The 16070-nt window shown below is 37.4% G+C and overlaps 1 protein-coding gene across 4 annotated transcripts in view; it reads right to left on the bottom strand.

Moving 5' to 3' along the window:
• Gycalpha99B (guanylate cyclase 1 soluble subunit alpha 2) overlaps positions 1-16070 on the bottom strand; it is a 332598-nt gene that overhangs the window by 119362 nt on the left and 197166 nt on the right. The window contains exon 1 of one of the 4 annotated variants that reach the window (XM_022085004.2): positions 10441-11199. The exons of the other annotated variants lie outside the window; for them this stretch is intronic. Within the exon in view, the coding sequence (XP_021940696.1) occupies positions 10441-10632 (192 nt within the window). The 5' untranslated portion in view covers positions 10633-11199. Of the gene's footprint in view, positions 1-10440; positions 11200-16070 lie in introns of those variants that run through there. 4 annotated transcript variants of the gene reach the window in all.

The following is a 16070-nucleotide window of genomic DNA, read 5'->3' as shown; positions in this document are numbered from 1 at the left end:
CTCTGCGTCCAGACCGGCTCTGAGGCCCACCCAGCCTCCTCTACAATGGGTACCGGGGTCCTTTCCCGGGGGTAAAGCTGGCCGGGGCGTGATGCTGACCACTCACCCCCATCTAGTGCCGAGGTCAAGGAAGAGAGGAGCTATACCTCCACTCACCCCAAACGCCTACATGGCGTATAGTGGGAAAAACTTTACTTTACTTAACAATTTTAAACTAACATTGTACTCTCAAATGTTTTATTTTCTAAATTAGTAGATATTCTTTCATAGCTGATTTCCCATTATAAACACATTAGTATAAAATTCCCGTCGAAATTTTCTCATAGAAGTATACTTAGTAAGGTGTATTTTTCTGTGTAACATTTCATACAATGCTAATTTCTTACCGCCAAGACTCATTAGCCGCACGACCAACTCTCATCGAGGACCTCCCCTTGTTGGCTGTCCGCGAGTGCTTATAAAATACATTCACAGCTATCCTCCACACGCGGAGGTAATTTCCTCCATCCGGGGACACCAAGCTGTAGTGACAAGAGGTTAATTTATCATGGAACCTAAAAACTATTAATTTCATATCCAACTAGTGTTTCCAACTACACGAATTTCAATTCTTGACTATTCGACGATTACCTGTAACAGTATGCTGTATTCCAAACCACGCGCGGCCCATTTTAAACACCCGGCAACACAAAAAACATTTTTATATCCATTCCCTCCAAGCCGACATCAATAACAGACAACACATTCCTACACAGTAGTCGATTTCATGTCAAGTGTCGGCTTCCATTACAAAACGCTGCGCTGGTTTTAAACTTTACTTCGCCGTCTTCATATCAGTGCTGATTTTTGCATTTACAAAAGTGGCTTTGTATAACAAAGTAAAATACTGTATTGCATGTTCACGTAAAATAATATTGCAACAGAAAATAAATCTATCACTATGATATTTTCATTAAATTTTACGTAACATTAAATCGTAATTTATAGAAAAGTCTTCTGAAACAGGAATTACCAATCATTTACGCACAGTAATTGAAATTTTAATTGGTCCTCTGGTTACGAGTTATGGTCCATATTAAAATATGGAGCTACTTCATAATTTACTATTCACTATTTCTTTGCCAGACAAATTGTTGTTACCTTGTTTTCACAATGAATGTCGAATAAAATTATCATTAGGCTGTACAAAAAACGACAGTTATAATAAGATACAACTCTGAATTTCCGATAATGCATAGTATCAATATTTGACGAGAATGGGAATCTGATTAAAAGTGGAAATATAAATTTCAACTAGGTCTACAGTTTATGTCATACGCAGTGACGTGATACTTTTGATAAATTGACATTTGCTTTTCGAATTCACTGTCATATGAAGCAGGGGTTGTGATTGGCCGATATTAATAAAAATTAACATGTTCCAACAAAGTTGAATGTGGGATCCTTGGTACGAAATTAATCGAAACCCTTTTATTAGTTTGTAATATACAATAAATGATCTATTTTACACACAAAACGTTTCATAAAATATTAACATAAAATCAAAAAGAAATGTTTTATGAGAATTAATTTCTTCCGAGATGTTGCACGGTAAAGTGTGGCAGAAGTTTACGAATGCTGCCTCTAACATCATCTCTAAGGTTTCCGTATTCCTTAATGTCGAAAATCTTTCCAGTTCCTATCGTTCAGTATCTAACCGGCTACTTCGAGGCTGAAACCTGGATCATGATTGCAGAATCTGCTATAACCACACGGGACAGATTCTCGTGATCAACGCCAAAAGCTACACTCGCTTTATCTCTCTCCGCCTACAGACGTCCAAGCTATAGTGACGTACTCTTGGGACGTTCTCCATCCCGTCTTTGAGATAAACAAGTACTACAGCGCCATATCGGGAGACACGGGTTGTGTTCTCGTCCTCTCTTAACTTCATTAACTAGCTCTCTCGGACAATACGGCGCCTACCATGGCGGCTTTTCTAGTCCTACTCTGTGACCTTGCCTCTGGAGACAGGATAACTAGAGAATTTATGAACTACGTTAAAACTACCAGGCAAAATGCACTACCCCTACTAAACAAACCGAGGTCAAAATGGGTTAAATCTAAGTTACTGACGTCTCCAGTAAGTTTCAGTTAGAACTGTCAAATCAAGAGTTTAAAACCCACTGGTAATTATACCACCTGAGTTAACAATCAGTAATTCTAAATTTTTCTCATAGTGTGTATTTATTGTTTTTCACTTTACTTTTAAAATAAACAGAGAATATTTTATTGTAATGAAGAAGTGTTGAGTTTTCTACTTGGTACGATATGAATTCTTACATATTATTTAAATAAGCTTCGGTTAGTTTTCAAAATATTAAACGCCTATCATTCTGGATTCAACTGGCTTACGACGGTGTTTAGTAGTTTCTGTGCACACGTTATTTAACCTACTACAACGCAGTTTATACAAATACGTAAATTAAACAAAGCTTTTTATATATCATTTTATACGTCCATACAAACTCTTCAAACCTGTTTAAACTTCACTTCCGAGAAGTTGGAACTTAAAACATATTTCAGTTCACACAAAATAGTAACAAAGATGTTTCATATTTAAGGATACAGGGCTAGATATAAAGGCACAGAAAATTAGGCACATATTCATTTTTTTTAACCAGAGTACAGAGCATGATACATTGATAGCTTGAATATACGGGGAGAGATTGAATGCTTGTAAACAAGACAAAAACTAAATATTTGTGATAAAATTAAAAGCCGATTAAATCCGGGAAACGCTTCGTACCATTCAGTTCGGACTACTTCTCTTCTCATATTCTAAATAAAACATGGGGATTAAAATATATATGCAACTATAATATTAACAGTAGTAATGAGAAACGTGCTCGCCTATCTCTTATAGAATAACGCAGATTAAGCGGGTATGAGAACGAAAAACTGATATAAACATTTGAAATTGTGAGAGACTGGTTAGGTAATGGCGGCTTCAATTTGTATTCTTGGTAACGTGATTACATGAATGATGACATTAACCGGGGTGTATAACGAAAACGGAGAAATAAGAGACAAAAGTTGTTCCAATGTTCTGAAAATGAATAATACTTAAGTCAAAAGCCACCTAGACGGAATGATAAATGGGTCTCACATACAAAGAATAGGGATTTTATTATATTTCTCTTGCTAATGGGCGATGAACATGGATTTAAACCCAAGAACTTAGCCAGTTGAATAATTTTTAATGTTCAAGGAGAACACCACACCTTCGAGTCAAGTCTAATTCTCAAGTGAACAACACGGGTTTCTTCCCTGCACGAAGTGATTCTTTTAGAAGAGACATGAAGATAATTCTTTACAGAGATTCTGTGAGATGAAATACGAATACTAGCATAAAAATTATATATCATGAGTATACTCATCCTTTGAACCATCTTCGTGCACCCCGCTCCATCTGCAGACCTTCGAAACGGGACCACACGAACACAAATAGGAGTACCAACTATTTGACAATGTGGTCTATTGCGTACAAAATACTGTTGCAGTCCGTCGTTTTGGGTTCATATACTTTGGAATGAAGCGCAATAATTTACAATAACGGTCAATTACATTTTAAGTGGATTGGCCGAATGCAATTTCTCACTATTCAGGATTGACAGCTTTTCACGTTCCGTAACTCTGCTAGAATTGTAACATGTAGGCATTTTTTTTTATTTTGAACGTACACAAAACCTGCGCAATATAGATGTACGAAGCGGGTGTGAGAAATATCTCAAACAATACTGGATGAGAAACCTACAAAGATACCAATATGTGATTGCAATATTGTAAATCAAAAATAATGTGGTTAAACTGTCAATTACAAACTCTGGTGATATTGAGACATAAAAGACTATAGGATTGTATTTCATACAACTGAACAAATACCATAGCATTACATTCCGTAAAATGTGATTCCTCTATTTGAAATGTAACCTGAATTGTATCAAATTAAACAGAGATAACTGTTTGTACTTAGGATTACTACAAACACTATATTTATGTACGTTACAGAATTCGGTGTTTTACTATCTATAAAAAATTTCCTTCTACCTAATATTTAAATGAACGTGAACAGGATAAATGAAATGTTAGGAGAACAATACTTTGTATACGTGGTGGTGCCATCATAAAATTATGCTTTGTGTATTATATTACATCGTACAGTCTGAGCAATTTCTTTTAACGGTTGTAATGAACATCATACCACAGCAAGCCATCACACCTTTTAAAATTCTCATTTCCTGCCACAGGTATCAACACGTCGCCTGTACGAACCAATGATTTCGGAGCCGTGGAGAACCCTGACTGTTCTGCTATTGTACAAGTTTACGTTGCACAGTGTGGTAAAATAAATAATAGAAGTTGTTTATTTAACGACGGTTTCTCGACTGCACAAGTGCATGAATAGAAGGCTGGACTCTTAAATGGTAAAGTGTGTGGGAGTAAGTAAACTTTGCTAACATACCCAGAAAGCGACTAATAAAAAACATAAAAACCTCAAAATAATCTGCGTCTGGACCAAGAACTGAATTTGTACCTCAAGAAGAAGAGACAGGTGTGCCAACAGCTCAGCCGCAACTACATTTCTTAGTAAATGGATGATTAATGATGGTAAAATCATTAACGTTATTAACGCCCGACCAGGGTTCGAATAACAACTAATGAAGGAATGAAACCTTAGCATTTTAGAACAGACTGGATACCTCATCAACAACTACCCGATACGTAACCAGCTAGGACGTCGTCTGAGATATCGGCGGCTATACTGTGTTTCCAAATCCTTAATCACTAACCAGGCACCCTTCCAGACCATTCGACACAATTGATACATTGTCATTAAACACCAAAGAAATCAATCACTCTGAATACGAATATAACAGTTGATAAAACTGTGACAGCCAAGAACAACTCTTCATTCACGCTAACTGCAATACAGTTTAATTATTTTTACTGTATCATCATTCCTACAAATGTAAATCACAACAGAAAAACATTTAATACGGCAGACAATTTTTCCTTCCTACAACTAAACTTTGCAAAGAGTCATGGATGTTAAAGCTACTAAGAGATTTTTCTGATTTAAGAATAAAATAAGGGCTCTCTTGCTTACAGTATTAAATGGAAAAAGATATATAAATTTCAGTTTCGTCTCTAAATAAGTAGGCGCTTCTTCTTATGGCCATAATTCTTAAGGATTGCTTGGTATTCCAACTACACCACTGTAACAGGGGGGCCGAGGTGTCGGCGCTAAGACTTCCAATATTTCTTTTCAAAAAGAAAAAAAAGTAACAGAGTGACAGAAATACGAATAGAGAACTTTCCGTTGTGCCTTACGGAGATCAGCAGAGTAGGCTACAATAAAGCCAAGTTCAAATATAACACGAAGACGGAAGACGTTCCCTGAACACTAGCGAAAATTTAATAGTTAATTCTGTACAGAAACATTAATTATTCTTGTAATTCACGAGGGGACACTTTTATGTTCTCGTGTCCTGAAAGTCTCAGGATGGTCCTCTTTTCCCATTCTGAGTGTAAAGTAAATTTTTATGTGCGAGCCGATTTCACACTCACTCACTCACACACACACACACACAAGAACAAATGAAGCCCCGCGTACAGTGAGGAATTCCGCTCAACTTCTGCTTTTCATTTCTTTCACAATACTTTGTCGAGTTTATAGGTGTATAAAACTCATTTCGCGATAAATTCTACTTGCTCCATTATTTTGTAACTAATCTGACTTTGTAATTAATACTATTTCAGGTGTTATTCATTTCAAAACTACGCTTATTTAGTGTTCAAACACAAAAGCCGAAGTTATTCGGATTAGCGCATCAAATTACATTTAATTAGACTATATGATGTAACAAACAAGTGATAAAGCATTCAAATGTGAAATTAGCGGCGACATATTCATAATGATGAGTTTTATCATTTGCAATGCTAATCTAAATCTACCAGCGTTGTCATCTAAAGAAGATGTGATGGGTGGAAAATTGTAGGCGTAGATAAGTTGGTACTGTATTTAATTTAGAGAAATAATGTGTGAATTTATGAACTTGGCTGCACTGGTTTAAGGTACCACAAATGCCGCTTGTCATCATAGATATCAATCCTCGGGTTTGATAAAATCAGAGAAGTTGTTCACCAGATCTATCCATCAAATGCTCAATCTAACCGGAAGTTACTAAAAATGGACACGACATTACCTCTGCGCCTTCCTATTTTCATCATAAATAAAGAATGATGAGATGTGCATGTAGCATTCATGTGAGAAAATACGAAGACCGCGTAATACTTTTATTAACTGGACTTCAAGAGAACGCACGAGACTGTAGATCCATGATTTGATACGAGGTAAATATCAGATGTAGGCTTATGTAATGCTGGGGGCTTGACTTTGTAGGTACGATATGAGCTCCAGTGGTCACCTTTCATGCACACAGAATGACTTCTGGGTTCCAAGAAAAGCAGAGGTTTTCCTGACTAGCTGACTAACTATCAGTTTCACAAGAACTAACCTGAATAATTGAACTGTCAAATCGTTCCAGATATCAATATACGGCAGACAGAGCCATGGCAGTTCTAAGAAAATGGATCACGAGATAGAAGTAGTTTAGGTCGACAACGAACAAGATGGATGGAACAAGATTGGTCCTGGTAATACAACAGAAACAGACAAATGGGCCTAATCCGTACATTTGCAGATGCAGATCATAAGAGACGATGACTGCCTCTCCGTGACATACAAATAATGCACACGCTTTACACAGACCACAAATTTTACTGCCAAGAAACATTCCGTCTAGCAGTGAGATATACGCGCTCATTCTGACGTAAGAATAGTTTCCAGGTTAATACATTTTCATTAAAGAGCTGGCGCGTTACCTCAGGCATTTGTAATTAATTTGTTTATAAATCATCAGATGTAATAAGGCAAAGCTTAACTTAATGCTACTCGGTCACATAAAATGAAAGGTACCTACACACATCAGACGCACGGTAGTATACTGTTTGGCAACATAGGGCGTACCTCTTCAGCCCTTGCTAAAAACCGCAAGCAGAACATTTTTTTTAAACAACGCATACAGAAATATATAAATCAATTTACAGCATCCATGTGCCAGCTATTTAGAATAGGTTTTGAGAATGTTATTCTGAAGTGACCGTAGGTAGGACAGCCTCGCGCAAAGGAATCTGTGGTTAAAATATTGGTAAGCAGCTATCGACTATTGCCACCAAATATACATACTTTACAGATACACCAAAATACACAAAAATAAACATGTTATTAATAAATTTCATTAATTCGAACATGATACTCCACACTTTGGAGTCTTAAGGTGTCATAATTCAGTACAAGCTCTTACCTACTCATCTTTCAGTATCGCCTTATAATTTTTTAAACCACGTAACTTCTGTGCCTAAGACTGCGTCAATAATTAACATAATAATCGATCCATATAACGAGTTTTTATACACACGAAGATAATATTGAAGTGGATTTTGGAGCACTAATTAGGGCGACAAGAAACAGACTGACCGACTCCTGATATGAGAAATGACGGGTCGTTTTAATGACTGTGATAAAATTGTTAGTTTCGCAATAACAGGGAATCTCCTGAGCAGTCGGTAACAAATTGACGATGAATATCTGCGGGAACTGCTTCTTACTCCTTCATCGATTACATGCTCTTAAATTGAATATTCAATGTACGTAACAGCTAGACAAAGACGGAAAGTAACCTTTATAAAATGTTGCTATCATATATATAAAGTTGCGCAAATACCAATGTTCACTTGATTTTGTGCATAACATCCTGTTTTAAACAAATATTCTTTAAGCTTTCCATGTAGTAAATATTCTCATTTTACGTTGGATTGTAAATACAAAATGAAAACTGATATTGTTTCGTCCTCATCGAAATAATAATGCATGCTGAAATATAAAATAAATAAAACTGCAATTTCAACTTTCATTTATGGACTCTGACACAACTTACACATATCGGAATTACTTACTGAGCTACATTCCATTTTAATTGCAATATTAGTTTCTTAGTGATCACTTTCACTTGAGAAATCCGTCGTCCAAGTGAATAAACTAGTTAAATTAGAACAAACATCCACTTTCTTTAAAATCCCTATAGTTAGAAAGGACTTTTAAATTAATTACATCCAGCATTGGTCGTGCGGGTCTTGACCGCTCGAGCGCTCGGATCGTGAGTTTGAATCCCACTCGAAGAATGAATAAATTAGTTTTCCTGCATGGTGCTGTCCTGCGTAAGTGAGGCTTGTGAAGGGCTGACCTCCCGCCCAATTTATAATGCCATTAAAAATTTCAGAGGCAAGAGTGTGTAATGGATGCAACAGTTAGAGATTAGCTATTTTGAACTGGAAGACCCCGCTGGGCCTAACCCGTAAAAGCTAATAGATTAAGAACAACACTAATTATTTAGAAATATACTTCTAGGTTTATACATTACCACTACGACGAAATGGTCACATGTAATCTCAAAATTTCTCACCGTTACCATTTTCAAAAATTTTGTTCAACAAAATATGTAAGAAGGCCTATGTTTTTATCTATCGCCAGAATGCAATAGCTAATTTATTATTAGTATAAAACTGAAAGCTAAATATGAGTACATCGTAAAATCGACTGAAACGCTCGAATTTATATAAGTTCATATTGAACGTATTTTTTATTTATAGGCATATATTTCCGTGGAGTTCAAGACCCATTAAAAGGCCTGTAGTGCCACGTAGTAGTAGTAGTAGGAGGCATATTTTTCAGCCTTTTCTGTACTATGAAAGAATTAACTCGCTCTAAACACAGAGCATTTACTTTGTAATAAATTGTAAGTTCTTTAATACGAGTAAAATTAAGTTCCCCTAATATCCATAGCCATTTTAAGTAACAGTAACTTTAAAATAATAGAATCACAAATTACTAAGGGACTATGTAAGACTTGAGGTTCTCACAGCGGTGAGTATGAAGATTTCCGTCTTCTGGGTTGTTGCGCTGTGTAGTCTGGTCGACTACACAGCGCAACAACCCAGAAGACGGAAATTTAAGGGACTACAGAACGAAAATAATACTACCCTTGTCTGAATTGATCTCTACGCGGGAACAGATAATACGAACACGTAAAAATTAAGTTCTGACACAATACAGATAAGGCGATACTAAACATGAAGACAGTTTTTTTTTACTATTTATTATCCGCTGTCATGAGGTAAATTATTAATGACGGACCTTACTTTTCTATGCCTTTTGTCAGACTGTACGTAATGTGCACTATATGGTTTTCCTTTTGTTCGTGAGAGAATTACATGTTGACACGTCGAAATTAATTTATAAGCACCATCTGTGTTGATGGTACCGTATTGGCAGTGTGGCAATTTCCATTGATTTTCGAATAAGGCATTGGGTATATTGACGTTTCTGGTATTGTCTATGTTCATATTTATTTCTGTTTATAGACACAGCATCCGTCTCAATTACAAATTTAAGTTGAATTTAAAATGTTAGGTGAATAACAAGTTTGAAGGAAGTATAAAGAAAAATCACACTAAATATATAAGAAAATGGCGGTCCTTGGACCTAAATTCAAACAGAAGCTTCCAAAATATGAAGTCAGAATTTAAATCGTCATACTGGAGGTGTCTTGAATTATTTAGGAGTTTATAGCATCCGGCTAATTGGAACATGACTGACATTTACAAAGTACAAATAATTATCTAAACAACTGTTACCATCCAAAAAGTAAAAAAAGCATAATAAAGCAGGGTGGTAAACCTAATGAAGTTACGCACATCAGCACTTGTTATAAAATAACTTTTTTACTTTCAACATATATAATTATCTATTAGTCACCCAGCCAGCCAGTCAGTCAGTCAGTCAGTCAGTCAGTCAGTCTAAAAGAATTCCTGTAAATAAATGTTTGTATTCTGAATCCACGATAAATGAGTTTGAATTTTGGGCATGCAATGTCTGTGCCTTATAACGTAAATATTGATTGTAACATAATGCGCATCTTATATCTTGAATTTGATCTTTGTGTGTACAAAATAATTGTAGATCCCACCGAGGAATTCGTAGAAAATATGTATCAGAATTTATAGCTTCAGAAATTAATTCTGAATTGGAAAATGCTGAAGACCGTATTCGTAAATTATAAAAGAAGAAGTAGAAACGGTAGCAATTGGTAGTTTTAGAATGCAGATTAACAGTAACATAAAATATGTAAGCAAAAACATAAATAAATACACAAACTTGTGACAGAAAGTCAGATGGGTCCAATGAATGGATAGGAATTCAGCTCAAAGCAAACACACAAGATATCGAGGTTCGGCTGCCAGAACGTGACGTAGGGGCACTAAATGGTACCAACTTACCGGAGGTGAGGTGAGGGTTGTAATGGCTTCACTGAGGTGTTTGAGATTCAACGTCTGCTGATTGTCCACTCCCACAGAATCTGGAGGAACGGCCATCTGAAATGAACTCTGTCTAGACGCTGCTTTGCTACTACCAACTTCAACACCCGTGTCCACCACGTGTTCTGACACCCGTCGAAATGGGCACGCCATTTTTTCACGCAACAGTAAAAAAAACAAAGAATGCACAGTCAAGTCCCTATAATCACTGACGAGGAAACCAACAGATTAGAATAAGCGAACAGAACAGTCATGGCTGTATGGACGCCTTCTTTCGTACATTTGACACGTGATTTGTTTGATCACGTTACAGCTTATTTTATAATTAAACGAACGTTGTTTTAAAAGCACGGAGCTACGTACAGCAGAATCAGAGACATCCTAAAACTTATTTACTTTGATATTAGTGCAAACAGCAGTGTACGTAACTGGCGGAAAATAGGTACGTTATTTAACTTACACTTTCATTTCTGAAAACGATATCTGTAAAGTTAAGACATAGACCACTGTTCTCTTGAGGATATTTGTTTACAATCAAAGTAACTTTCACGGGCTATGTGGATCTGAGGCAAACGACACCTCTCTCTCTTTCTCACTTTCTGTAATTAGTAGAAACTTGTCGTGTTCAGCATTATCTTAAAACACAGCACCATCGCCATACGTCCACTCGGGCAGAGACGCCGCCCCACACTGAAGTTCAGAGTGAACGAGAATACCACTAGCGCCGCCTAGGGCTGCTTGAGGATTCCGTCAAACTCACAGCGGGTTAGTGCAAATGCTGACCTGAGCTATTATGCGCCAATTGAACGAAGTATGCAAATTAACCAATATCAGAGAGTTCTGGGTCTGTGCCCAATCAGTCCGCGTGTGTTTTCTGAAAAAACTATTTGACGAGTTTCGATAAAATTCGGTACTTTTTGACACATATTAAAAAATCGGTCAACTTTCACTTTAGTTTGTGTCTATTTAATATAATTACTATCGTACATCACATGAAGATGAAAGAAAACTAATATTTTTTTCTGGAAAACAGCTCATCGTGAAGGAAAATTGTTATTTAATTAAAATTAATAAATGCAAGAGCTGATGCCACTACGTAATGTAAGGCACACTGCTCAGCACCTAATACACGAAAGGTTAAACTGGGCGTAGGATGTAGTATAAACGGCATGAACAAGGAATTCATGCATCGACTGATATATACCAAAGTTGTCAGCAAGAACATGATTCATCGTGTAAGATTTGAGGTTCTCACAGCGGTGAGTATGAAGATTTCTGTCTTCTGGGTTATTGCGCTGTGTAGTCTGGTCGATGTTAACCAAAGTTTCTGAGGTCATACTGCCTCCAACATCAGGGGGATGTGATTCATCGTCATTGCTGATGGATGTTTTGGCGTCTGTTCGGTAGAAGCAACTACGTTCCATTTACCTCTACACCTGCCGTTAATCGTTAAATAAAAGGAAATGTTTCTAGCTGAAAATGAAAATACAATGCCAATTACGTGAAACGATGGTGTTACAGATAGGGAATCGTGGAGACGAGGCATATTCGTTCCTGCGAATCGTTGATGACCATCTGCATGAAAGTATGACGTCAGAACCCAGACGACCACACGTGACCTTGTCGAAAAAACACAGGGAGGAACACACGACACGATGCAGGACCGTAAATAATGTACAAGAAGTAAAAACAGAATTGTGACAGGGAAAGAATGTGGTGGAACGATAAAAATAACAAAAACTGCTTACTGTTGGAGTGAATTAAGGGAGTAACAACATGTCTCAAGCACTCACCTGAAGCCAACCAGAAGTGTTAATACCAACACTAAACATTAATATTTCGAAACAAAACATACTGTACAATATTACATAACATATTTATCCCAGAGGTAGCGAGCAATGCTTAATGCCTCCATCATCAGAGCGATGAGTACTCGTCGTCATGAAGACGGAGGCCGTAAGCACATCTGAAACGTCGGCAAACTTCTACCAGACTACACAGCGCAATAACCCAGAAAATATCCATTTTCATACTCGCCGCTACGAGAACTTGAAATCTTACTAGGATTTAATGTAATACACAAAATAAACTGTCTAGAAAATAAAACAAGTCTTTAATACTTTTCCAAGTTACAAATACCTATGAACTAATGGAAAGAAAAAGTCAACGTTCGTGGTGTTCCGTGGCTCTAACCAGTTCCACTTCAGTTTTATTTACAGTGAGTAGACTACTGTTTTTGACAACCTTTCCAGTCTGTCGCTAGGGAAACCAAGTTTGCGAGCAAATGAAAGATCCGATCAGGCACGTTAATACAATTCCGTCCTCACAAACAACATTTCTTAGGCTGCATGCTCGCCTTTGTACTTCATCCTACTTTCTCTCGAATGACTCACATTTATACACTTAACCTGTCGTCTAACTAAGAGCGAATACAAACGAACAAAGCACAGAGAAGGTTTAGCGAGATGTGTCATGAACAGCGAAAGTTTCAAGTTTGTTACGTACAAACGAACGTGGTCGGATAACATTAGTGAGTTACCTTTATTACAAAAAGTATAATGCAGAAAATGTAAAATTTTGTGAACTATAAGGCAAATAATTACAATATATTTTATGTTAAATTTAATAAGTATTACGTTTGCAGTTCATGTCTTGGCATAATACTCCCAAATTTAGCATTATCTCCTAGAGAACACTGGGATAGATTTTGAAGTAGGTCTCGACCAATTCCTTGAGAATAATTTTGTCTTTACCATTAACTGTTTCCATATCTACGAGGTGCGATCGGAAGGTTTCCAGACTGCGCGTATAAAAACCCGTACACTTATCTCAGGTATTAAATTCATCCATCTCCCTCGAAGTAGTTCCCCTGGGAGTGAACACAACGATCCCAGCGCCGCTGCAAAGCCTGGAAGCATCCCTGGAAATCTTTCTTTGTCAGCCTGTCAAGCACCATCTGCGATTCTGCCTGAATCTCTTCTATCGTCTCAAATCTCCTTCCCTTTAGCTTAATTTTCATCTTTGGGAAGAGGAAGAAGTCACACGGCCAATAAGGAGGGTGCGGGATGACGGCCATGGTGTTTGAGGCCAAAAACTGCCGAACTTTGAGGGCGGTGTGCGCTGGCGCGTTGTCATGATGCGTCGCATGTGGAGTTGTTCCTTTAGAATCAGCTGACAGGTCCCATAGCCTATCCCAACAATGTCGCACAAGTCGTTGATGGTACGACGTCGATCTTCGTGAATGGCCTGCCGAATCTTCGTAACATTTTCGGGCGTTGTGCTCGAAGATGGTCGTCCAGAACGCTCGTCATCATCGACAGAGGTTCGGCCATTTTTAAAACGTGAATGCCACACAAAAGCTTGTGCACGACCCATTGCGGACTCCCCAAATGCTTGCTTTAGCATTTCATAGGTTTCCGTAGCCATTTTGGCAAGTCTTTGGCAAAATTTGATTTGTTCATGAAAATCTGCCATTCCGAAATCGCAGGAGGGTCGGTGTAATGCACTACCAAAACGCCCGTAACTAAGAAACAAATGCTAATTCGATGATACCGGCTGGCACACTGATTCATTATGAATGTAGGCCGCACCCCCTAGCGGCAGAAGCTCGTACTACATCCGGTTCGCCCGCTATTGACACAGTCTTTAAACTTTCCGATCGCACCTCGTATTTTAGTTGATATCCATCAATCTAGTAGCGCTACATCCTGAAGCCGAGCATTGGCCTCCTCTCATTTGGGAAGTTTCCTTGTCTGTAAAGCACTGTGAGTAGTGAGTGACAGGTCCACTGCTGATACGGAGTTGTTGAATAAGCCAAGACTTAATTAAGACAAAACAAATAATAATACCGGATGATACTAAAGTCTAGAAACAGAATTTTAAAAGAAGGACAATTCAAATATGACACTTAGCTTAACCTCCAACAGACAAAATCTTGCATGAAATTAGAGGAATCTCTTAACTACAAAGCACAACTTCCGTTTTCGTTGTGAATGGTCTCTGTTGGAGGTCCGCATATTTTCGTACAGTTAGTATAAATCATATAGAATATGAACGGCAAAAAGTCCGTGCTATAAGCACCGGAACAGAGTACAGTCTTTTCAAATCTAACGACCTACGGAAAAGGACCGTAGCTACTCAGCGTGGCTGATTGCCAAAAAAAAAGTATACGGCCAACATAATTTTTTTATTCCGTAGAAATGAATGTTAGATCCATATCACCATTGAGGGAAGTTAGAAACCCTGATATCATTTGAATTAACAGCAAAAACTGTTACCAATCTTACAGATCACGATCACAGAATCTTATTTTCTTTTCTGCCATGCACAAAAAATTCTGCGATATTTTCCCTTTCTTTGAATTTGAACTCTGACATACTAGTTTGGTAGTATCTGAAACATCGAAAATTCTTTGTTCACCTTTCAACAGAAAATTATTTATCACACGTTGTTATAACACGCTGTCTGCTAGATTTAGGATGCTGGAGGAAATTGCATGATGAGATTCAGATGTTGCATCGATCAAACGACAATAGAGTAATAAAATCAAGAACGGTGAGATGGGAGAGTCATGTTTCATAGGAGCGATCAGGAATTTCTACAAATTTTTTGCCTTCGTTTACGAGCTTTCGCTTGTTCTTTCTAAGAAACTATTTTATTTTCATTAAATTTGGCAAACGCCAAATGAATCCAGCCTTCATACCCTCTTACTTCAAAACCCGTGTGAATACTATCATTTCTTCGTCTTACAAATTATCCCTCATTTCAATATATTTAAGGTAAAATTTTATATATATTTATTAATACCTCAGACGCTCCGATCACCTCACCCTTAATTGACCAATCTAACAACATTTGATGAACAGTACAAATTCTGAAACTCCTCATTTTGCAGTTTAATTCAGCCTCCTTTTACGTCCTTCGTGTCAGGGCCCAGTGCTCACCTCAACAGACTGTTGTAAAACCAGTGTCTTTAAATTACGTGAGAACAATCCAATAATTTCATTTCCTATTCCTGTAGAATATCAATGTGCTGGCATGTTAAACGTAGGAGCGTTTCAGGGACTGCACTATGACATGACGTTGTTAGAATACTGAATTACGTTTTGCGGCCAGAAAATATAAAAATTCTTCGATGGTAACTTGGGGTGTAACAATTAATACTAAACTGACAGCATTACTGCAACCATAATCCTTATATCAGCCTTACGACCTTGTAAGTTTTCTAATATGCTTCAGGGGCGGAAGGTGTTGCATTTTTATATTCAGTTTACAATACGTGTAAAATCGTTAAAGACGGATTTTGAAGCAAATCTTATATGTAAGCTTGACTTTACTGTATTATGTATGAACCTCGGATACCAAAAGTAAACTTCCATTGCTGGAGGCTTGCTGGACAAAGATGATAGTGACTGCTCTGCCTTCATGTGCATCAGAAAGTTCAACTTCGAACATATTCAATTTTAGCGTGCCCTATAGTCACGAGTCTTTTGTAAGTCAGTAAGAAATGCCATCAGACAATTCCACTTCCTGCTGAAATGTATGTCAGTGTTCAATACTAAACACTGAATAACAAGGAAGCCTTGAGGTAT

The sequence above is a fragment of the Zootermopsis nevadensis genome, unplaced genomic scaffold (genome assembly GCF_977971745.1).
Source record: "Zootermopsis nevadensis isolate Lab colony 2312 unplaced genomic scaffold, Znev_1.0 Znev_ptg000022l, whole genome shotgun sequence".
Lineage (NCBI taxonomy): Eukaryota > Metazoa > Arthropoda > Insecta > Blattodea > Termopsidae > Zootermopsis > Zootermopsis nevadensis.
This window is presented reverse-complemented; position numbering and strand designations above follow the sequence as displayed.